At 41.2% G+C, this 23,169-nt stretch overlaps 1 protein-coding gene across 5 annotated transcripts in view; it reads right to left on the reverse strand.

Annotated features, from left to right (window-relative positions):
• Nucleotides 1-67: 67 nt before the first annotated feature.
• LRRC31 (leucine rich repeat containing 31) overlaps nt 68-23,169 on the reverse strand; it is a 58,743-nt gene continuing 35,641 nt past the window's right edge. The window contains exons 1-10 of one of the 5 annotated variants that reach the window (XM_056358977.1): nt 16,093-16,495; nt 14,217-14,474; nt 12,805-12,954; nt 12,240-12,407; nt 9,603-9,770; nt 8,572-8,739; nt 7,639-7,806; nt 6,344-6,511; nt 5,036-5,203; nt 3,547-3,866 (exon numbers count right to left, since the gene is read on the reverse strand). In XM_056358977.1, the coding sequence (XP_056214952.1) occupies nt 3,547-3,866; nt 5,036-5,203; nt 6,344-6,511; nt 7,639-7,806; nt 8,572-8,739; nt 9,603-9,770; nt 12,240-12,407; nt 12,805-12,954; nt 14,217-14,474; nt 16,093-16,105 (1,749 nt within the window). In that variant the 5' untranslated portion in view covers nt 16,106-16,495. Of the gene's footprint in view, nt 3,867-5,035; nt 5,204-6,343; nt 6,512-7,638; nt 7,807-8,571; nt 8,740-9,602; nt 9,771-12,239; nt 12,408-12,804; nt 12,955-14,216; nt 15,035-16,092; nt 16,496-23,169 lie in introns of those variants that run through there. The other 4 variants (XM_056358975.1, XM_056358976.1, XM_056358980.1 and 1 more) reach the window with 4 other exon arrangements.

Here is a 23,169-nt window from a genome sequence, read left to right on the forward strand (position 1 = left end):
TTTGTTCTAAATCCTGAAGTATTTTACATGCAATTCTTAGAAATCCATTGTCCAGTGAGGTACAGCCATATCTAGAGTGAAACAATGTTTGTGGCCCCAGCTACTAGCAGTTATTTAAAGAGTTTTACATTCAGAAATGATCAGTATCTTGTTTGGAAATGTGGAGGAGGATTCCAGGCAGTCAGAATACATGCACTTCTACCAGAACCTGCATTACCACCCTGTCTTACAGAGGTGTAAAAAGCTGTTTTGAAAGTATCTCTACATTTTTGCAAAACTGTTCGCGATGTTTTGACAATCTGTAGCTACAGTATTTGAATGACTGCAAGCTGTCAGATCCTTAGTGTTATAGCTCATCGCCGAGATAGCTTGGTGACAGTTTGTAAAATGTCTGTGTATGACAAGCCTACTTGAAAGCAGGGAGTCTGCAGAATGCAACATTCTGCAATAATTCTGGGCCCTGGCCTGTCATAACACCTTTGTTATTCAAAAGAACCATGACAGACACTCCTAACTGTAATTCTGGCATGCCAAATTTATATGCAACCATGTCTTCCCAAGGCATGTTACACATAGCTGTTTGTCCTAGACATCTGATGTCAAGTTTTTATTCTGTATTGCTCAGTTACCTCTTAAACTCTAAACGCCTCCAGGGTGTTATTTGCAGTGTACATAAAGCACAGAGCTGGACTGGAACCAGCCACTGTGCAGCTTCAAAATGCGCAGGTGGGTGGGAGCAGAACCTTTTCTTTAGTCGAACTGGCTGGTCGGAACTGCAGTCCTGCTCTCCCTCCCCTGGTCTGAGTTGCCTCAGGGAAGGTTGTGGCATCCTGAAGGAGGTGGTGAAGGCAGGGGCACTGAGACCCAGCTCTCCATAGAGCTCCACCTCCAGGCAGTGCGCTCTGGATGCTGCAGCTACATCTGCATCAAGGGTATGGATCGATCTTCTGTCCAGCTCTTGAACTGATTGATATCGAAATCCATTAACGTGCTTGTTGGCCAGAGAGAGCTGGGCGTGCAGAAAAGGGGGATGGCTCAGGTTTGATTTTTCATTTTACTAGGTAACTGATGCTGGTTTAATTGTTTGCAGGTGTCTTATGAAATTTTTTCACCCTAAGTGAAGGCAAAGAGGAACAGAGAGAAGGATGATCCAGAGACTGCTGAGGAGGAAATCAATGGAAGAGAGAGATTTGTGGGAAGAGTGGCAGGTAGACAGGACAAAGTGATTTAATAAAAACTTTTAGTGGCACAACAGTGGCATAACAGGACCATGAGAGGGCTAAAGACTGAGAAAGGGATCATGAACAGCAAGCGGAGGGGTTGCTAGCGTTGAGTCCATACTGTGCTCTGGAGCTAAGAATGAGAAACCCAACTGTGGTGAAGCAAAGAACCCCAACACTGAAGTCCAGTTCAGTCAGTAAGATACTGGACATTAAACATGGGCCAGCTGCTTTACTGAATTAGAGGTTCAAGTGGGAAAGGAGTGATTCAGAGGGATTCTCATAGAACAGATAAAGGATCAATTTTCTAGTTGGACCAGAGGCAGATTTGAGGAATAAAGTCACAGGAAGGCAAGAGATTAAGAGAAGAGGTTGGTGTGAGGCTGTTTAACAGAGGTGATGGTACTTCCACGTTAGAATAACTCTCCTGGTTTAAGACACTGCTTGAAAGTCTTTCTTGTTAGCCCTGTATGAAACAGGGGCTCTGCTTCATTTCAGAGGTTGAGGATCTCCGTAGAAAATAACTGATCCCACACAGCAGCAATCCCAGGCTACCTCTGACCAATACACTCCAATTCATATCAAATTTCTCAGAGCTGGGGGAGTCAAGCGTGCATTCTGAGTGGAACTGAAACTCAAACCAGGAAGTCCATGGAGACCCTCACATGAAATCATGGATTAAGCAATCAAGAGGCACCAGCACAGCATGGTCAGCTGCAGGTTATAACCTTCACCAGTGAGAAGCTGATGTTGGAAGGGTCACTGGGACTGAAAGCTGAATATTGATCTGCACCTGCATGGGAGAACTTGCTGAGAGGGGTCTTAACAAGTTAGGAAAGTGCTACTGAATGATCCTGTTGCCTCTCCTCCAGGAGACCGTTGCAGCATGTAGATATACTCAGAGCTAATTGAGCAGTACTTTATCCCTCAAGCTGCCTCAGGATTTCTCTAAGACTCCTCACTCAGTGGGCAGATCTAATATCTTTACTTCCTAAAATACCTTACCAACGAATAATCCCACTGCAGCGTTTGAGCTCACGTGTGGGTTAACATGCTCCACGACACAAATGACTATGCCAGAATTTGGCTCTATGTAAGCACATACAATAAAATGCCAAACATGAAATTATCAAACAAAAAAAAATAAGGAGCCGCTTGCATGTCCCAAGTTGATGTTTTTTCTAACAAGCCTTGAGCACAGAGCAGGATGCTGCACTCTTAGCTAGAAGCTGCCTCATGGCTTTGAGTAACAGACTGCTTATTTCCTTCATCTTTAGGGTAAGGATAAGAACATTGTCTATGTCACAAGGTGTCGAGAAAGTTAACGGATTAATCCTGAATGCAGGAAGCATGAATGCACTGCGGGGACTCCTACTGGCTTCCATAACGCTCTAGATGAGACTCTTAGACCTGGAAGTCCAGTTTTGTGTTTCATGTCATAAAAGAGTCTATATGGAAAGCGCGTTCTGGGTAAGGCCGAAACAGCTCAGGATGAAAAGGAACATCCCTGAAGCATCCTGAAGCCAATGCATAGCTTTATTCAGCATGCTTATGGATTGCTTTTTGTCAAAAATCCTTGCTAAGGTAGCAGGACATGTTTCTGATCTAACCTGCCCCACAGGACATGTCTCTGATCTAACCTTGACCGAGACATGCAAAGATACCACACAACAACAAAAACAAGGTTTCTTACCTTGATTTTATGCTGACTCTGTACACAGGACTCATCTACACTATGAGATGGCATCGAGGGCCAGAGCAGAGTCAGAACAGCTCCTTCTGTATTCTCTTTACTGGACTATTACACAATCCTGAATTGTTGGGATACTTTCCAAATCTCAGAATTATGTAGATTTAATGCATTCATGAAAAGGCAAAAGTTTTGGGGGAGAAGAAACTAAAATTTAAAACAGAAGTTTCAAGTATTTTCACATTAGAGGCATTTTCCTTATATACATGAGGCCACACTCCTGCTGCCCACCCACCTGCGTTAGCACCCCCCCCCCCGCCACTTCCCTCCACTGGCAGACCTGCAGTGTGTCCATCTGAAATCATCATTGCTCTTTTGACAGTCATTGCAGTACTTGCAACATGAAGATGAAGCATATACAGTAGTGTAAGCATGGCCCAGAGAATCTGAAAGAGTATGTTATTAAATGGAATTATCCAGAAGGTTAAATAACCATTTTTCTGTAACTGTAGAACTATTTCATGAGCTCTTATGAGACGAGATTACTAAAAAATCAGCAGTCTTCTAAGTCAGTGACACAAAATACTTGGTTCATGTGCTGCTTGTGAAAGGCCTTCCAGAAACCTTCAACCTCCGTCAACAGTCAAAACGAATGTTTCTTTTGTTGTCTTGATTAAAGCTTTCCAACCGTTTCCGCTGGGATTCTGAAAGGACCCATCTTTGCAGCCCCAGCTCTGCCAAGGCAGGCAGCTTTGTCAGTGCTGCTAACAACTCACTGAACCATGTCCCACAGCCACGGCGGGACGATGGGCGAAGACTGACATCCAGCTCTGAGAGTTCTTTGAATACTGCTAAGCCTTGACAGAAAACGACCCACCCTTCATCAGAGATGTTGTTATTGTAACTCAAATCCAGCTTCCGTAATCTGGCTAGATGGCCATCCTGCGTCAGTAATGCTGCAAGAAATGACAGACACAAACACAACTAATACATGCTGGCAATTGCTTTAAAAGCTTGTAAGTAAGAAGAGTAGTATTTTAATACTATATTATTTACAGCTTTTCAGTAGTCAAACAGCAAGATCCACTCAGCAATGTAAAATTGCTGTTGATCACAGAAAGACTTTTATCACAGCTGAAGGAGTGTACCACATTTAAAACATAGGCGATCAAAGGGAACAGAAGTATCAGGTTAAAATTGTATGGCAACCTGCAAACCTTTGAGCCATTGGAAGGAGGGTATATCAAGCACCAATTAAAATAGGCAGATAGTCTTTACACAGGGAGATTTAGAAAGAGGAAAGCTAAGTTAGTTGAGATTACAGCAGCCACCTCTCACTGTGGGAGGGTAATGGGCCTAGTATACCCTAAAACGAACTGGGATCCTTAACATATGATTGGCAAAAGAGACACCCATGAAGGGTGATGTTTGTAAAGCCAAAAACATTCAGGCTTCATCTCACCAGCCTTCAGATTACAGCGCCTTAATAGCTGCTGCACAGCTATTGCCAATCTCAGACACTCAAAACCCATGAGTCAGGCCCACAGAATCACAAGGAAGATTATAAAATAAACAGGTTTTTTAAAAGATCCTAGAATTTATTTCTTCGTCAGGTTCCCATTTTCCAGTATTTCTCAGCAGCTGCTAGGAGGTGGGCGAAAATACTTCTGTTTTAATTCTCCCACAATAGTTTGACTCCAGAAACACACCTAATGGGCTGAGAGCTGGTAGTGCCTGTATTACTGGCTGTCAGCACATACATTTTCTACTGAACCCAAAACCAGCAACAAAGGAAAATAAAACTTCTCAGAGGCAGCTTTAAATATCTGATATAAAAAACAGATGCAAGCCTTACATTTTCTAAGTGCTGCTTTTTTGTGTTAATAGATAAAACTGCTAGAAGATTCTTTGCATTTTATCCTTTTCAGCTTTTGCACTGTGCATGTACAGGGGACACAGACTTCAGCAAAATGAAAACCCTTTCTGGGAAAAATACTGCTGTATTTTCCATCTTTTCATTTGATGTATGCAAAAACGTGCTCAGCCCATGGAACAAGTCCCTTCTGAATTGTGGTCTAAATGCCCTGGGCTCCTCGACTGCTAGTAAATACCATGTTATACGTACTTAGAAGTGCCAAATCTTCAGCCACCAAGTTACAGCTGCTCAGTCTTAACACTTGAATCTCCGTTGCAAGCTTTAGCGCTCCCAAAAGCAGCTTTAGGTTCCCACCAACGCACTTATTCCAAGAAAGGTCTAATATCTCCAGTTCAGGAAGGTGAAGGGCAGCCTCAGCTGAAAAGATTAAAACCAACAACTTCTGCTTACTAAGAGAAAACAACGTAGCCTCAACAGACACCTCACCGGCAATTCACCTGTAAATAGGCTCCTCACAGGCTGCCTACTTGGGCTTAGTATGACTTATTTTATCCGAATAAAAGCCAGACAAAAGAATATAAGAAGGGCCTGCCTATGGAATCTTTAAGGACTCTGTGGAGGGGTTTCATGCCTGTCTTTTTATTGGCTTGGTCTTGTCCCACTGCAGTCAATTTAATTCAATAGCTTGTTTCAAATCATTTTATATCAATGTAAAGAGAATTTTTTTGCTGTGAACTCACCGTGCAAGGTGAAATAGTCTGTGCCTTTTGACAACACTGATTTCCGTGATGTCACTCTTACATAATTGTAATGATATAAATATAGTACTCTTCCTGCAGGGAACTCATACCAGTTTAGCCTGTTACTGCTTGCTGAAAGCAATCAAGTTTTACTACAGGTTTCAATGTCACTACTAAACAGCACAAAATATATTATAGTTGCATAAACCACAGTAACTAACAGATCCCTTCGTACTTAGATTTTTGTGTGCCATCACATGCCTATCAAAGGGACAGCGTACCTGTTAATCCACTGAGATTTGCAATTAAGTAGGTAAAAGAGGCTGAATTTACGTATCCTGTTGGACTTTTCTTCATGGCTGCACAGTATCTTATCTACTACTGCAGCCTTTGCTTCAGTTCCTCCATTGCCCATTGCTTAACTCCATCCCAGAAAGTTTCTACTGAAACTTTCAGCTGCAGTGCGATGAAAAACCTTCGGTCAAAACTTTACCTAACTAAACTGCAAATGCAGTCTTAAAACAAAACTATAATTACAGCATAAAATGATAGCATGCTTTCCTTTCTCTTCCAAAATTAGTGAGCATACAGAAGATTGCTGTCAAACAAAGGACTAAAAGGACTTAATCCAGTCAGGTATAATGAGGGAAGACAGACAATGGTTTTCGCTTGCAACCAGGTCCCATGGAGCACTGGTTTCATCACAGGCTGTTTCACTCGGGACTGTGGTATGGTGTAACCATGATCTTTGGAGCTCAGCCAAAGCTAAACGCTTTGTCCCACAAAGAGACACACTTTAAAAAAACCCCATTCCTACCTAGTGATGAAAACGACTGTTCGCCTAAACCACAGTTGCTGATGGCCACAGATTTCAACTTTGGTAAAAACCTGAGCCTGCCCAGAAGAGGATCAGATGAAACTCCTACATTTTTATTCGAGGATAAATTCAGCTCTTGAAGACTGGAGAGTAAAGGTATCACCTGGGCTACAAAAATATGAAATAGTTATTAGACAGTCACTGATCCAGAAAAAATATGTAGTTGTACATTTCCCTGACATAATTTCTTTTCTTTATAAATCAATCCAAAAGTCAAGGCCAAGTTTTGACACACAAATTTATGGTGAGTAATGTTTTAGTCCATAAATAGCCATGCCATTTTCAGTAAGAATGTTTAAGAAATTAGGTATTACTTACTCTGTGGAAGGTTGTCAGAACACTGCTTCCTGTTGAAAATTTCTAAATGAGGTAGGGAATTTAACATTAAATGAGATGGGGGTTATTTCCAAATGTCTTCACTGCTGGCTGAAACTCCTTTATATTAATGTTATTACTCTCTATTAGTCAATACATTAAAAATAAAACATGATTGCTATTAGTAATGGTTAATATTTCCCAATGCTTCAGCAGCAGCTTTTCAGATTACCTTCTTTATCATGATGGAAAATGATATGTGGGCAATATAGGCTTTGAGTCATGGGAATTTTTGTTGTACTACAGAGTAAGAACCAATGCCAAAAAATTACGATAATGCACACAGAAAAATAAACTGTCTCACTGATTAAATGGGAAATTTCTTTTTCTTCCTAACACTGTTTATGAATTGGACCAAATCAAACCAGAGCCTGCAGTCTTCAGATTTTCTATAAAGCATACAGCAGCAGCAACGCAAGACCTCCTAACATCACTCTATTTGACGTATAGTTCACTAAGTGAATTTTAGGCAGTACGTTTACATGCACATATGCACCTTGGATCCATGTTAATTTATACCAGCAGGGGAACTGTCCCTGGCTATTTGCAAAATTACTGATTATCAAAAAAAGCGTGCTTGCTAGCAGTTTCTATATTCCCACCATGGGTCTGAATCATGGTGGATTCAGGTTCTTAATTCCACACGGGATCAGACACTATGAGATTTCCTTCGATTCAGCAACAAAAAAAAATTCCATATTGATCAAACAGGCTATCCTGCACACTGCACTTGCAGAACTGCCTAGTGAAAAAAGTACTGAGACCTGCTAGACGAGGTTAGGCAGAATCTCTTATGCCTTTGAGATATTTTCAGAAGTAAAAACCTAGATTCTTAATGGATTTCCTCAACATGTCCTTACACAAAACGGTCATGTCCTCTTCTGTTACACAGCACTGGTGGAGATCAAGGACTTCAAGATTTTTCAAGCTGGCCAAATGAGCTGTTGAGTCTTTAAAGCCACCACCAATCTCTTTGTTACATGATATGTCTAATTTTCTTAGCTCTGCAAGGTGCTGTAAAGCAGTGTCTGAAATGGAAAAGGGAGCATGTTGGTCACCAGCTGCTGCAATAGCACAGGTCATGACTTTAGCTTTTATTTACTTTAACATCAAAGTTTGCACAAAGTATTGCCAGCAAAGCTCTTAGACTAGGCTTCAGCATATAATCACAGCAGACAGAGTGATACTGCAAAGCTTCCTCATCTATGCAACTCCTTCCTTCTCTAAAAGAGCAGGTGAAGGTGAGGACAGCTCATCCCCTAGATCCATTCAATCCTCAGCCTTTTGCTGAAATTACTACTGGATGTGCTAGTTAGTGCCAGTTGTTTTATCCTATGGATAAGACCTCCACCAGGGAAAGACACAGATAAAAGCCCATTTCATATGGATTCACTGGACACTCATTGAGTGATAATGGTAAATTTGGATTTTTCTCTGAAAGCAGGATTAACTTGTTAAAAGTTAGCTAGCCTGTCTATGCCCTTGTCTATGTTCTGCCTAGGGAGAGAAGAAGCATGCCCAGAGAGCTATTAATCTGCCCTAAGATGTGTCTCAGATAAAGGGGGTGGAGGGTGACTCTCCCCACCGACTTTCACATGCTTAAACTCAGGGAAGATAAATGCTACTTCTGCTGAAAATCTCTGTAGTCTTTTATCAATCCTCAAACAGCAAGTAATGATTGCCCATTAATACTGCCAAACCATCAGCAAAATCCCACCTCATTGCCTTTCTTAAATGGTTTTCAGATGTACAATTTATTCAGAATAAAAGTCTGTCTGAACATAAAGTCTAACCTAAGCCCTGGAGGCCGTCTTGCTTTAATCCACACATGTGTAAGTTTAACTCTTTCAAGCCTGGTACATTTTTCAGATCCTGAGCAATAACCTTCATGCTGCAGCCGATATGTTTGTTGATAGAGAGATCTAATACTTCGAGGCTGGGGATGACACTTAGAATTTCAGCTAGGAAAAAAGGGAAAGAAAACCAGAATTGGTAAATGGAATACATACAGATGAGCCCTGGAAAAATATAGCACCGTGACAAACAGGAAGAGGTAGGCTGGGTTTGTCCATGTGTGTGGTTTAAACTTCCTGAGTTCCTGTTCTACCAAAAAAATACAGCAAAACAGAGATTGCATAGGAATCAATAAAATCAGTAAAAAATCTGTATGAAAATAAAGGTGAAAAAACACAGACAGTTAGAAAAATACATGAGAATAAAAAGCAGGAATACAAACAGAAAGAAAGATTTTCAGTGAAGAGAGATAGGACTGTATGTTGCATATGGGCCATCTCCTGCAGTGGAGATGAGAGCATGGGGGCTTCTCTTTAGGGGAAAAAAAAATCTTTTAAAACACAGAATCAGATAAAAAGACCACACAGGATTAAGCTATGGTGAGAGGAAAGAGGGGAGGGGTGGCCAGTGGTTGCCAACTCAGCCTAAATCCCCATCCCTCAGACCTTCTTTCCTATCCCATGGCTAACTACATATTCAGCTGCTTAATTTTAAGCAATCAGTGTTGGAAATTCTGGCACACATGACTTGCCCAGGGTCTTAAAGGATCCAGCAACCCTGGACCACCGAGACACCCAGACTGTGGTTTAGATCCACCTATTCTTCTCAAGCCCACCTCACATGATTAGAGAGAACAACTTTCTCTTTGGAAGAAAGTGCATGAAATCCCAAGACTGTGTAGTAAACACTGTTGTAATGCGGGGCCTGAAATGAATTAACTTTCCATTAATATGTAGCTTAAACCAGCCATCATCTAGGTAGTTACATTTCTGTGAAGCCAGTGTCAGTCCAGCTAGATGGATACACATACCAAGGGATTCTCCATCCTTTGCCGTCAGGTTACAGTCTGTAATTTTCAGAAGTTTTAACTTGCATCCTTTCTGGAGTTTTTTTGTCAGGAGTGACAGTTTTCCACCTATGTTACTGTTCCATGATAAATCCAGTTCTTCAAGTTGAGAAACAATTTCAAATGCCTCTCCTGTAACAGAAATCTAAGATGATTAATTCTAGGTATCAATTTCAGTGCAAGACAAAAATACGGGTTTGGAATATATTAAAGAGGAAGGTTAGCCACTTAATTCTCAAATTATTATACTTCGAATGGCTTGCCAGGAAAATTGGTGTATGCCAAGAATTGCTGCTACTGCAGGAATGTTGTATAAGTTCTCACCTTGTCAAAGGACCAATACAGACCACAAGTCATTGTCACAGTACACACAGACCTGAAATTGATCCAGGTTCCCAAATCCTCATCAGACTGCTTGGCCATCGTAGACCTGTGCCAGGACCCAGAAAGTCTAGTCTATGGGGAAATCAATACAAGTGACAAGTCTGAATTTACTGTCCTGTGTAGTTCTGCTCTATTTTATTTGGCAAACTTCCAACATCCTCTGCAGGTCATTTTGGAGGGGATGAAAGAAGTCTGCTCACAACTGTTTCTGAAACAAAAAAGTTTAATTTCTGACAGGAATTTTTGGTTCATTTAATAAGGAGTCCAGATGAGCATTGCTTTGACCTGGACTAGCTTCCCTATGATTTCAAGGCAGACAGCACTGATTTTGATTATATTCAGAAAAATTAGCCTTTTCCAGGCTTGACGCACCTGCCAATGTGAACTGTGTTAATGTTTCTTTGTAATACTAATATCCCACTAAAGTAAAATCCATCTTCCCAGCTTCCTTTGTAGAGGGAGGCAGATGTCTGTTTGCATAAACTCATTCCCAAGATTGGACCATATGCAAATGCAATTTCAAAGTGTCATACACAAATTTTTGATCTAAAGTCTTGTCATCAACCTAATAATTGAGAATTGTAATTTGGTAATAAAACCATTTCATGTCTGTGTGTTTTCATAATTAATTATTCACAAAATATTCATAATAGAAATACAATTATTTCTGTTGTTGTAGAGTGAATATTGAGGTTTGAGAGAAAAGGACATTCCTTAACTTCCATTTTTGCATTTATTTTAACATAATGCCTCAATCTTGAATACTGAGCAATGCTCCACGGTTGAGAAGTTTGCCTTTGCAGCATAGCCTGTGTCTGTTTGACATGGGAACTAGCATGCCAGACACATTTTCCACCCAGAAGATAAATAAAGGACTAACTCCAGGAATGGCTTCCTACCAACTCTCACAGTCCCAGCTCTGAGCAATCACACAGGAGAGGTTAATATTACGGTTATATTTGCAGCATTGATTTCTAAGCAGAATGTGCTACATGTGGCCACATTTCCACAGATAGATGTGGACATAGACAGGCATATTGGCCTAAATATACATGCTATTTCCAAAATCGCAGGCAAAATCAATGCAAACAGACTGTTGCTATTCCACACGTCAAGGGCATCACATTTTGATGGCAAATTCAAGTCCTACGATGAGTTTTCTGTCTGTCTCAGCAGAGGCTAAGCCAGAAGGGGAAAAGAAACAGCACAGAAGAACAGGCAGAATAAATACATTTGAAATATAACCAATAAAAATGAAGAGAAAAAAAGAAGTATGAGAAAAAGGTTTGAAAAATAATGAAATAAATTTGAAAAAAAAAAATAGGAAATGAAACATGATTTTACCCTCATGAGAAACAGACCAATTATTTTCACCAGCTTTTGTAAAGATGCATTTTTCCTCCTCGCCAGATAGCATGATTGACTTTTGAGCTACCACCATATATATAATTTTATTTCTGAAGCTTTCCTGGAAAAAGCCTGGATATGAATGACATAACCCCCAGCTTTATAACTCAGAGTGGTTTTTAGAATTTGCAAAATAAGCAGTAGTTTTTATAATTCCTAGTTGATTGAGTTTGCCCTTCTAGATCCATATCACAGACTCACCCGAGTAAACTCCAGACCCAGAGGTAAGTAACTTAGCATCAGAATCTGAGCACATAACACCACCTTTAAAACCTTTAAATCTCATGTTTTGCAGAAAGCAGGGTTGCAGGTACTCCAAACAAAAAAGTACACAGAGAAATAAGCTTCTCCCAGACTTGCAAAAACAAGTCGTAAAGCTCCAAGGCAGCTCTTTTGGTTTTATCTCCTCCAAAAGACCATCATCTTTTGTGATGAGCACTCATCCTCATCTGTCCTGCAGCACGAAGACCTAAGCTGACCCTGTTATGACTGACTGTTTCAGTTCTGCTGTCTACCATTAGATATCAAACCTAGTCAAAGAAATACTAAACCAAACTGAAAGCATGCTTTCCTGCAAATAGGACTGAATTCTGTTCCCTTCTGAACACGAAAGCTTCATACCCTGAGGAATGAACTCAGCAGATCTACTCAAGTGTATAAGGTCATTCATAAGCCCAAGTTCTTTCTACTGTCACAGCGGGAGTTCACATTGCCCAGTGTGCAAGCAGCAGGAGTAGGATGTAGGAAGAGATGAGATGGATTACATTAGACCCAAGCTGTCTGGAAGTAAATGCAAATGAAATCCTGTACCTAAGGAGGTGACATCCTCAGCTGTCAGCCTGCAGTTGTTAAGTCGAAGGACTTTTAACAAGTTCACATGATGAAGATGAACAGTGAGAGCTTTCAGATTCCCACCAACAGAACCATTCCAGGACAGGCTGATCTCTTCCAGATCTGGAAGAAATGGCAGTAGAGAAGCTGTAAAAAGAAAAAAAAAAAAAAACACCAAAAGAAATAGTGTATTCTCTTTGCATGTTATTGGCACACCCTGGATGTCAACACATCTTAATACAGAGATGCTTTCTACAACCAATACAGCATTATCAAGCCATGATTAATTTGTACCTCAGTTTTCTTATCTTTAGTTTGAGTGTAAGGACATTAATCTGCTTCAATCATCTGCCTGTATATTTATGTATATTACATAATTTATATAATTTATTAATTAACATTTCTCTGGGACCACCAGCTGAAATGTTAAATAAAAAAAGGCCTGTATAAAAGACAGGGAAGGGAAAAGAGGAGAGTGAATAACTGAACAGGCAAATAAAAATTAAAGGTATGAAACGTCTAGTTGAATAAAACGTGTGTTTACCCAGCTCTGTTACATCTGCTGCACTTAAAGCACAATTATTTACATCCAGATTCTTGCTGTTGGGTTCCTTTCCCAGTTTCTGCATGAACTGGATAAATCTCTGCTCACCAGATGGTGACTCCGCTGCAGAAATGAGATGTGAAAGTCCATCTGAGTAACAAAGAAACAGGGCTCTGGTTACCTCTGCTACCAACACGACGTGTAAAACCTGTCTGTGGCTGTCAGGTGAAGAGAAATGAACTAAATCTGTCACTAAACCAGGGTCTGTTGTTGATCAGTGTGGACCAATAACTTGAGTGATAAGATCACTATAGATCAGATCAGTACAAAGCTCCTGATGCAGAGCGAGATGTTGCACATCTCCATGCTACCTTATGCCAGTGACTTTGGATGCTTGCACCGCCAGTTCAAGGACATGAAATTCACTGCAAACTCGGAACTGCAGCTATTCTGGATGCACAAGCTGTATAACCAGCTCCGTGTGCCTGCACTGTAGCCACACTGCTGCAATTCAGTCTGTACTTGATCTGTTAGCACCAAGTAGCCCTGCAATTGTGTGGTGAACCTGCTGCTTCCTTCGTGACAGACTATGTTCATTTTCAGACATGATGTAAGGCAGTTCCTGCTTTTTTTGGCTTTGCAAAGCATCCCCCACTTAGCTGCTTCTTCCATGCAGTTTGTACAGCAAGGAAAATTGCATTTACGTTTATTGCTAAACTCTTTAACAAGTTAGCAATTTCATCTAATGCCTATAGCTGGAAGAAAGCAGCCAAAAATCACACAAAATCACAATCCTACTCTCAGTAGCTGTCCTCCCGTTGTTTTCCCGAACCTACCCAAAACTCTTAGGACAAAGGATGGGGTTCTAAGCCTCACCTTCCACCTCCTTTTTAAAAATAGCTTCATTTCCTCTGGTGTGGATGTAAAGATTATGCTTATGTGTGCAAAATAACATACATGATGAATTTCTATTCCCTTCCCCTCCCCCTCACCAGTGTCAAGTGGTAGGAAACATCTGCTCTCGTCGTCTTCAGATTGCTTTAGCAGCAGGGTGGACAGAGAACTGACCTTAAATACAAGCCAAGCTACTGCTCAAAGCTTGACTTTGAAACCAAGTAAGTTCTGCAACTAAAGAGCTGACTCCAGCGCTGACCTCTCACACTGGAGATCAAGGAAGAGGGGACCCAAAAGTTTTATCCCTCCTCAGCAACCTGGATCTTACTCCTTGCTTGGCACCTATCAAATTAGAGGGTACATACTTGATAATGTTCCAGTCAGAAGCAAATCCTGTCTAAAGGCTAAACTGTAGGCAGCAAAATACAGGATTTTGGCTAGCAAAAAAAGCAACTAATTTTCTATGAAATTAAAATATATACACATGCACATGTATTTCGCTACTGTACCAGCATTACCTTCTACAGAGAGATCTTGCTTCTCACTCTGATCACCAGCTTCAGAGTGGTTTATTTCTGGTTCTTTGATTTCCCTTCTGTCCTTGCCTTCAGATTTCCCAAAGTCAAAGCCCCTGAAGAATTTTCTAATAGCTGAAGGCTGCTCTTTTCTTTTTCCAGGAGACGACCCCTTCCCTTGGAACCGTTTTATAACAAAGTCAAATGGGGAACTCTCTGTGATGGCTTCCTCATGCTTATCTTGGCAGCTCTGCACGTCATCTTTCAGGAGATAAGCAGACATAGAAAGAATTAGTTTTAGTAACATCGAGAATTTCCTACCATTCCCTCCATGCTAATATCAGAAAACCACTGTTAAGTAGACCAGACTCTGAATTAATTTTTCCTCATTCAAAAGGAACTGTTAATGCTCAGTATTAGCACAGCAGTCAGTGGTCCTAGTTCTCAATGGTACAAGTACCACTCCCTGCTGCCTTGTTAATGCAGACTGTCCCTAAGGCCACCTCACCTGGCCACTGAGCACTGAAGCAGGCTAACCTGCTGCTTCCCCTGTCACTTAATCCCCAGGATTGGTTCACAGTCTTGTGGCCACATTAAAGAAGGAAGGCTGAGATATCCCCGTTCTGAGGGTCAAGTTTGACACCAAAGTGATTCTTCACAGCAAAGGCCAGTCAGGAAGGTGAGAAGAGGTGGTGTGCATCAGGGAGTACAAGGACATCCTTGCCTGAATAATGTCACATGCTCCCAAGCTCAGGGTGGAACATGCAAACAAAACTCCATTAACCTTAGAGCAAAGCTAAAGTAATAGTGCTAAAACCAGCCAGGTATCATAGCTATGAACACTGGGAGTGTGCCACTGCTGGAAGAAAACAAGCCCCCCCAGATAGCTTGTTCGGACCAGTTCAGTACTAGTGACCTCAGTTTCAGTGACTAATTCACAGGTAAAGTTTGACTCTACAATTTACACAGTCTTTCCTCATTTCTGTTTATGCTACACAAGCTATAGCATCATCTGGAGATTCTGAAGCTGCTTTGGTTTTCTCTAAACATTACTTTAATGCTCTTTCTTTAGTTTTAAGTCTAGCATTCACCTGCACACACATGCTATTACTGGAGCAGTTGTAAAAACTAAGCAGGCATTCATTGACTTTTGTTTTGTCAAGACTATGTAGAAAAGATATGTATAAGTCCTACTGTGTGCCGTTGACCGTAGGGGGAATGACCCATGCTCAGACCTCAATCCTGCAACAGACCAGAGCTTGTGAATGGATTTGTGTACTCCCACAGGCTCCCCCCCGACTTCCCCCATACAGCCTCACACACAGAACTCATTCCACAATTTGCTGTCATCCATAGAGTGCATGACCTTGATCATCTTAATAATCGTCAGTTGTATAGAATGTCACTGGCATCAACTTCCCAGAAAAACAAAACACGTGAAGAAGTATCAGAAACCCTATGACTGGCACAGATAGTTTTCACATTATTATAGCAAAAGCTGGGTCGGGGAAAATGTCAATATAAAGCAAATGCAGTTTTTATATAAACATACCTTTATTGCATGTGTGTGTATACATAAATGCGGGTATACATACTGAGATATATATATATATGTATGTAAATTTTCATATTGTATTGGAAGTTACCTGCCATAATACAAGTGTTCATGGGCAGAGCACTTACAAAAAGCTGGTGCATTGTTTAAAGTCCTGCTCTTAATAGCCTGTCACAGCAGTATTTCTTATAAGTACAAAAATTATACAAAACAATGCACATAGGCATATATGCACATTTACTGAGCTGGAAAGCAATGCTGGTTACTCTGGCTGTGCTTTCGTGCTGTGGAGAGGTATTATTATAAAGAGGTAAAGAAACATACCTGTCTTTTCCATTGTTACACTTGAGGATCTCTTTCAGGTTTTACAGCGCTTTCAGGGCTTGCAGGAGAAGAAAGCCATAATATGCAAACAAAACCTCACTTTTTTCCCTAATAGGACTTTCCACATAGTTTTCTTTCAAGAGTTTCTGTCTTCATCAGTTTGATAGCAGCAGCTCTGCACAAGGGGTTTGTGGGCTCTTCCCTGATGCCTCTGTTCCCCTGCACTGTCTTCTGCTGTCAGCTCGCTGTCCCTGGCCTGTCTTTTTTTGGGGGAGTTTGGCAAGTCCATTTAAGTGCTCTGATCATACCACAGCTCAGACCCCTCACAAGGCAGAAATCAGGAAGTGGCAGCACAGCCTTCAGTACCGCACCTAACCACTGCATGGCTCTGAAACAGCTGTTGTTAAAAGAGGCTGAGTCACCTTATAGATCAGGTTACAGGACTACCTGAAGAAAAGCTCTTTGTTTTCCCACCCCTTTTGTCCATACTGGTCAGAGATACTGCTGGAGGCTGAGCAAAGCCATGCTGTCAGCAGGATGTTGCATAGTTCAGTAAGAAAAAGGAATGCAGAAGACTAGCGCACTCCTGTTCATTTCAGGGCAAGGAGACATGAGAAGAGAGGTCATACTGCATCATCCCACACAACCTGCTTGTGGGCAACAGTATGACACATTACAACGCAATCATTTGATACATCGTGTGCATACATCAGACTTCACCACACTTTTTTTTGTCTGTCTGCCCTGGAATCTGATCTCCGTGATGGCAAATGTTACAATTTCTAATTTAAACATACTCATGGCTGGCTATGCTGAATCTCTTTCATTTTGATGATTATTTTTAATCTATGAGGTCTTCACTTTTGTAAGCTAAACCAAGCAAACTCTTCTTGTCTCCCCTGATGCAGCAAATTCCGTTTCCCTTATTACCTGCTCACCTTTGTCTGCACTGTTGCAGTATAATTTATGCTTCCTTAAATACAAGGGACGATCCACCGATATGTATACACTAAAGACATATGCAAACTGGAGTGCTTTTGGTGGGGAATGATAAAGCTGGTAAACAAAACTAATGACTGCTTTGAAAGTAGCTGAGCAGGCACCAGCCACAAGGACAGGCTTGACTCAGTGTGTCAGTGTACAAGTGATTCAGACAGGGTGGAATGAGGCACAGGGTGCTGCTATGACCAAATAGGATAAGATTAAGAGAAAAAAATATCAGGAAAATCCTCCTGCCCATGAGAAGTACCATGCTAGGAAACATTTACAGTAGAAAAAAAATGTGCAAAATCACTGTGATGAACCATCTTTCCCTGAAGAAATGCAGGACACATTCATATTCCCAAGCAGAAAGGATCTCCAAGTTGGTTTTAGGGGTTTTTGACACCAGCAGAGGCTGTTCTGTCCCTGTTTCTGAAAACAGCATCTCACTACAGACCTGCATCCACTGGGAAAGATCACCTCCCTGTGTGCTAATTCACCTCACAGTGTTCAGGAATCTCAGCTATGCAGACTACTGAAAATCCGAAGCATCTCTGATGGTAAGGACCTCATTGAATTCGACAGCTCTTTTCCACTTCTTGTGATTAACAGAGCAGCCAGGGATGAAACAAGACGCAAAGCAACCCATATTTGTGAATGTGCGCCAGGCTCTGCTGGCCCAAGACACTCGATGTGTCTCCACTCCATAAACTCCACTCCCTGGAACGGGAGAAACCCTTAAGCATGTTAAACACCAATTACAGTGGTTAGGCTGGACTAACGTGGATGCTCTGGCATCAGTATATTAGGTGATGTGTTGCCCATTCAGAAATTCTTTCACTGTTTTAAGCTGCTGAACGATAGTGAAAATACCTCATGGCACCACGACAGCATCCTGTAATCCGGTGAGAAGGGAAAGGTAGTTTTATAGTTTTGCAGTGACCTAGTTTCCTCTTCCTAGAAAGCAAATCTTTATCTTTTTTACAGTATCTATGAGGGAAGAGGGGACAGCAGGATTATCCCAAAACAAAGCAGCATAACTGGAGTGAGGTGGCTGCGCTGGGCTGAAACATTACTTTGCAACAGATCCAGGCTGTGCTGTGAATATGCAATATATCTTGACAGCCAGGCCAAGCCATGCCCCTGTTAGCAGATAGACTGGGCCTTGCTGTGTCGGTTGCTGTCTCCCCCAGGGCATCCTTCTGAACATGTGTCCTGCTCCTGCCTTGCAGACCTGTGCATCTGCTTCTGGCAGTACGTCATGGGCAGCACAGGACAGGCTTAGCTTTTGGAGTTTAAAAATAATAAACGCCTTCCCCTTTCTATCCAGTTAAATGGTTTGTGACCATCTGCCAAGTGCTCAGTGTCACACTTGTTTATATCTACTCTTCCCTCTGTGCAGACCTGGGGCAAGGTTAGGAACAGAACCAATTTTGGAACAACATAGTTAAAGGTGCATCCCACACAGCATTCCCCAGTGAGAGATTAATGTGGATTTTTGTACTTTGCCTCATTGTGACTCCTTAATCCGGCATATATTCCAAAGAAATAATGCCATTAGAGGATTAGTGCCACAAGTTCATTTGAAAAAAAGGATTTGCAAACACTGAAATCCTATATTCTATGTACTTAATCACTGAGTATCATTTTGGGGATTTCCTCTCCCTTTAGTGGTGTCTCTTTTGATGAAACCCAAGCAAAGTAGCAACTCTGTTTTGGAGGGCCCTTATTATCCATTAAAGGAAAACAAAACCCGAAGTACATGGTTAAAATAATACAGAATCTAAACACACTGGACTAAACCCATCCTTGCTGTCACACAATCATTGCAGCTATACCAGGGAGGCGCTTGGTCCAATATTTATATAGAATGCAATGATTTGGATATTTATCTGCTAGGAATATTTAATATTCCGAGTCCTGCAGCATGTAGGAACACACTGACCCTTGTTTGCTTCTAAGGCAGTTCCCTTCCCCTGCTTTGCTCACACCTAGTGAGGCCGCTGTTCTCTCTGTGGGAAAAGGAGACTGAATCACTGCCATGTTATTCATTCTCTCTTTCCTTAGCATGCATCTCTGCTGCTGCGTTTCTCCTTTCTGTGTGATTGCCACTGCCTGCAGCAGCCTCCATGGGCTTCTCTTGCTTGGCTCAATTTGTTGCAGGCTGCCTAGGTGAAGCAGGCAGTTGCATGGGCCAAGAAATTGCTGGGGGTGGAAAAACACTTATTGCCCTGTGTCTGACATTGCCAGTGCCAGGTGACTTGCTCTTGGGCTGTGCTGACTCAGAATACATGTGCCAGGAGCTGCTGCTGAGTCAGGATAGGGGAAGAGTGGCCTGCTGCAGCACCAGGTTCCCTGCCCTCATCTTGCCCAGCCACGTACATCAAACCATACCCTCCACAGCTCTCCCCATCCTCTCTCTCATCCCTCCATCTTCTGACCCAGTTCTAAGCCTTTGTAAGTGAGGCAGCAAAATTCAGACGTGCTTACATAGCTGAGAAGCCTTCAGCTGGCACTGGTGGTATGTTGCTAGTGCCACAACATCTGTATCTAATTTGATGTTGACTCTCTTTACATCCAGGCAATTCACAGAGCAGCTTTAGGTCTACACAAAATCCTTCAGAAGAGACTGCACACAAGATGGGCTGGAAAGACAGTTCCCCAAGGATGAATGAATAGATGCAGCTGCACTCACTATTGGGAAGTGCTCTGCAGAACCTAGGCTGGGAAGCATAGCTTAGGCTTCCAGGTAGAGTTCAACAGTGTGCTGCCACCTGGATAAACACTATTTTCCACACATTTTTATACTCTCAAAAATTATTGTGCCACATAGAAATATTTCCCTGGAGCAAATTAATTCCAGACTTCCCTACACTGAGATATATGCATGCCTGAGGATTCAATTTGGTCCAAAGTATTCAAGTATCCCCATCATTTCCCACAAAATAAATATTCCACCTTCTGATTTTAATAGCCCATCAGCCTACAGTAGTTCCTGAGGCAGCTGTTTAAAACACATTTGACTGCGTTATGAAAACTAAATCCAACTCCCTCAATTCTGTATTTATGTACAACCATAGATGGATCACAGAAGGGGTTTGAAGAGGCACTGAGAACATAGGGAAACAGCTAAAACCTTGCATTCAGAAACGCATATGCCTCCGAGTGACCTTATACAGTCCCCTAAACTCAGACTTTTCATGGGTGGAAAGTTTGAGGAACATTTTGACGTTTCACTGTACTTCTACTCTTTAAAATGTAACAAAAATTAACGTTATGAAACTGTGGTGCTAGCATGCAAAGGCAGGCTCTGCCCGAGCTGAAAGGGTTGCACACTTGGCAGGACAATCCAGCAAGTGCATGTGCTGAACGAACAGGTTGCGAACAGAGATGTATGGCTGCCCCTGATTTATAGTTATAAGAATTTCAGCCCTGCATATACCAGTACGAGCTGCTAGACATGAACTGTAGAATTCTAAAATATATTCTTTTTTTAAAAGCCAAAATAATAGCAATGATAAGTAGATTTTCCCAGCTATTCTGTCATATGGAATAGGCATGTTGATTTCCATAAAAAGCATGACTAATAGATCCATCACTGCAAATGTGTATTTATTTCCACAATGCAGATATTTTTCACACTCTGATAATGACTTACACTTTCTTAAATGGAGCTACACAAATACGAACAATGTTTAATTCTCTATTACAACATATTAGTCTGATAGAGAAGATTTTCAGGCTGGAAAATTCTTTTTGGTTGAACTTATGCCAGAATTAATCCCTTTCCAGTTAATCATTTACGTGAATGGGTAACCTGCAGAGTTCATGCAAGGCCTGCAAACTATATTAATTACTAGAAACCTAATTAAAAATCAACAGAGTCCAAGGATCAGTGTTACTTCCATATGGTACCATCTGGTACAATGGGTCTGGATAGTTCAGCAAAACTCCCCATTGCCTTCTGTGGAACTTCAACCTGAATATGTGTTTCCAGAAAGCGCAACTTTATGGGGATGAGCTGGTTATAAAGCATTTTTAGGTTCATCCTAAATGACAGCATCTGAGTCCCTATATTTCTAGCTGTTATTTCAAAAGTTAGTTAAAAAAAAAAAAAAAAAAAAGAGCATTTACTCAACAGGTTTTTTTTAATGTGATAGCAGCGCAGTCATAATTTGCCTTTCCACATCCAAAAATACCTTAAATACATACACAGGCTAATGAAAAAATCGCCAAACAAGCAAATATGAAAACATGTCTGGCCTAAAATGGTTCAATTAAAGATAATAAGTGGTATATTGTCATTTGCTTTGTTAATTATTACTCCAATGTAAAAAGGCACATCCAGAGTGAAATTCTATAGATGACACCAACATGGCAGAGTGCGGCTTCCGTTACCTCTGGTGTGTGTGTGCATGGAAATGGTAATATAATTTTACCAACTGATTTGCTCTTTCAGCATGTGGCCAGTTTGACAGTTTTGACCAAAACATCTCAGTCTTGTTTGATACCGTTACCTGAACATTTAAAAATTCAACTTGTACAGTTTTAAATCCAGACCTTTCCAACCATTTTGATTCAGGGACACATAAACCCAGTCATCTTCCAACATACAATTCTTGGTCAATTTAATTTTCAAAGGAACTTCATGGTTAGCAGTATTTAATCTCTCACAGTCACTCATTGGCTTTTAAATTGAGATCAGCCACGCTAAGTAAAATTTAGTAGCTTCAGCTTTGTCCCTATTTGGGTCCAGTTCTCTCTGATTAATTCTCAGATTTCTACTGGGAATGGGACAGCTGTGTAAACAACCTAGTCTCTCCAAACTTCTCTCAAGAGCTGTGGTAAATGTAATGCTTTCCCATTGAACAGCCACTTGTGTTGCAACCTGTTACCTTTCCAGTGAGTATTTGCTGACCTTGTCAGTATGTATTTAGTAAAGATGAACAAAGTTGGGCACTTCCCTCTTCAGCATGTCTTGCAACTCAGGCAGGAACTAGAGCACCTACCCTGCAACCAAGCAAAAGGCTGAGGATTGGGGGAAAAAAAAAACTCCTAAGGAGTAGTAAAGCTTAAAGGACATTCTGCATACCCAGGACATCAGAAGATTACAGTGGCACTGACACACAGCTTTGCCCATTCCCTTCTCTGGTTACTTTTCAGTTTCTTGTGAGTAGACCCAAAGGCAAGATCCTGTGTGTTTCTAAGCCAGCTGTGTCACTGTATAGTCTGGTGGTTGTTTCTACGCCCAGAACTCTAGAATCCAGAACACCACTTCTTGTTCAAGCTCATTCTTGCAATTTCCAGTCTACCAGTGACAGACTTCCTAACCCATCCATCAGACCACCCTTTCCATACTTGTGCTTGTGGCACTCCTGATTTAGACCTTTTGGGGGAAACCTGGAATGAAGTGAGGTTTAGCTAAAGAATTTGATTAGCCTGAACACAGATTTCATTTTGGAAAAAGATGGGGTGATCTGTGATAAGTCATTTACCAAGTTCTGTATCAGTCTGGTTCACTCCAGTATACAGAAATAAGTCTCCACTCAAGTGTATCTTGCTTGACATTAGGATTATCACTCACAGATTCCTCACTTGTGACAGTGTTCAGAAACAGTGGATTAAAACCTGCTTAGACTCTAGTTTAGCAGGTTCTCTTCTACTTGTACAAATCCATTCCAGCATTACATTTTGGCAAACAACATAATTTTTGAACTTGCAATAAAATGGTCTAATACAATTTTTTGCCTTACATATCTGGAGATAAAATCCCATTATCTGAGCCATTGATTTTGTCAAAAGGGAACAAAGGAAGTTCTGACCCAAATCAGTGCTGACAAAAAGTCTAGTGACAACATTAACGCGATATCTACCTTAGTGCATGGAGCTGAATTCACAGTGATAACCCACTCTGGTACTTCAAAAATTGTAAAAGGTGTGATGTAGTTTACATTGCTTTTGAAATTAATTGAGAAAGAGTCTCCTCATTCTTAATTCAGCTTTAGAATAGTACATAAACTGCCAAAACCTGTTGGTTTTTTGGCAATGTTCTTCCAATTCCTTGTAGCCTATGATGAAATGATGCTCTCTTGAGGC

The sequence above is a fragment of the Falco biarmicus genome, chromosome 13 (genome assembly GCF_023638135.1).
Source record: "Falco biarmicus isolate bFalBia1 chromosome 13, bFalBia1.pri, whole genome shotgun sequence".
NCBI lineage: Eukaryota > Metazoa > Chordata > Aves > Falconiformes > Falconidae > Falco > Falco biarmicus.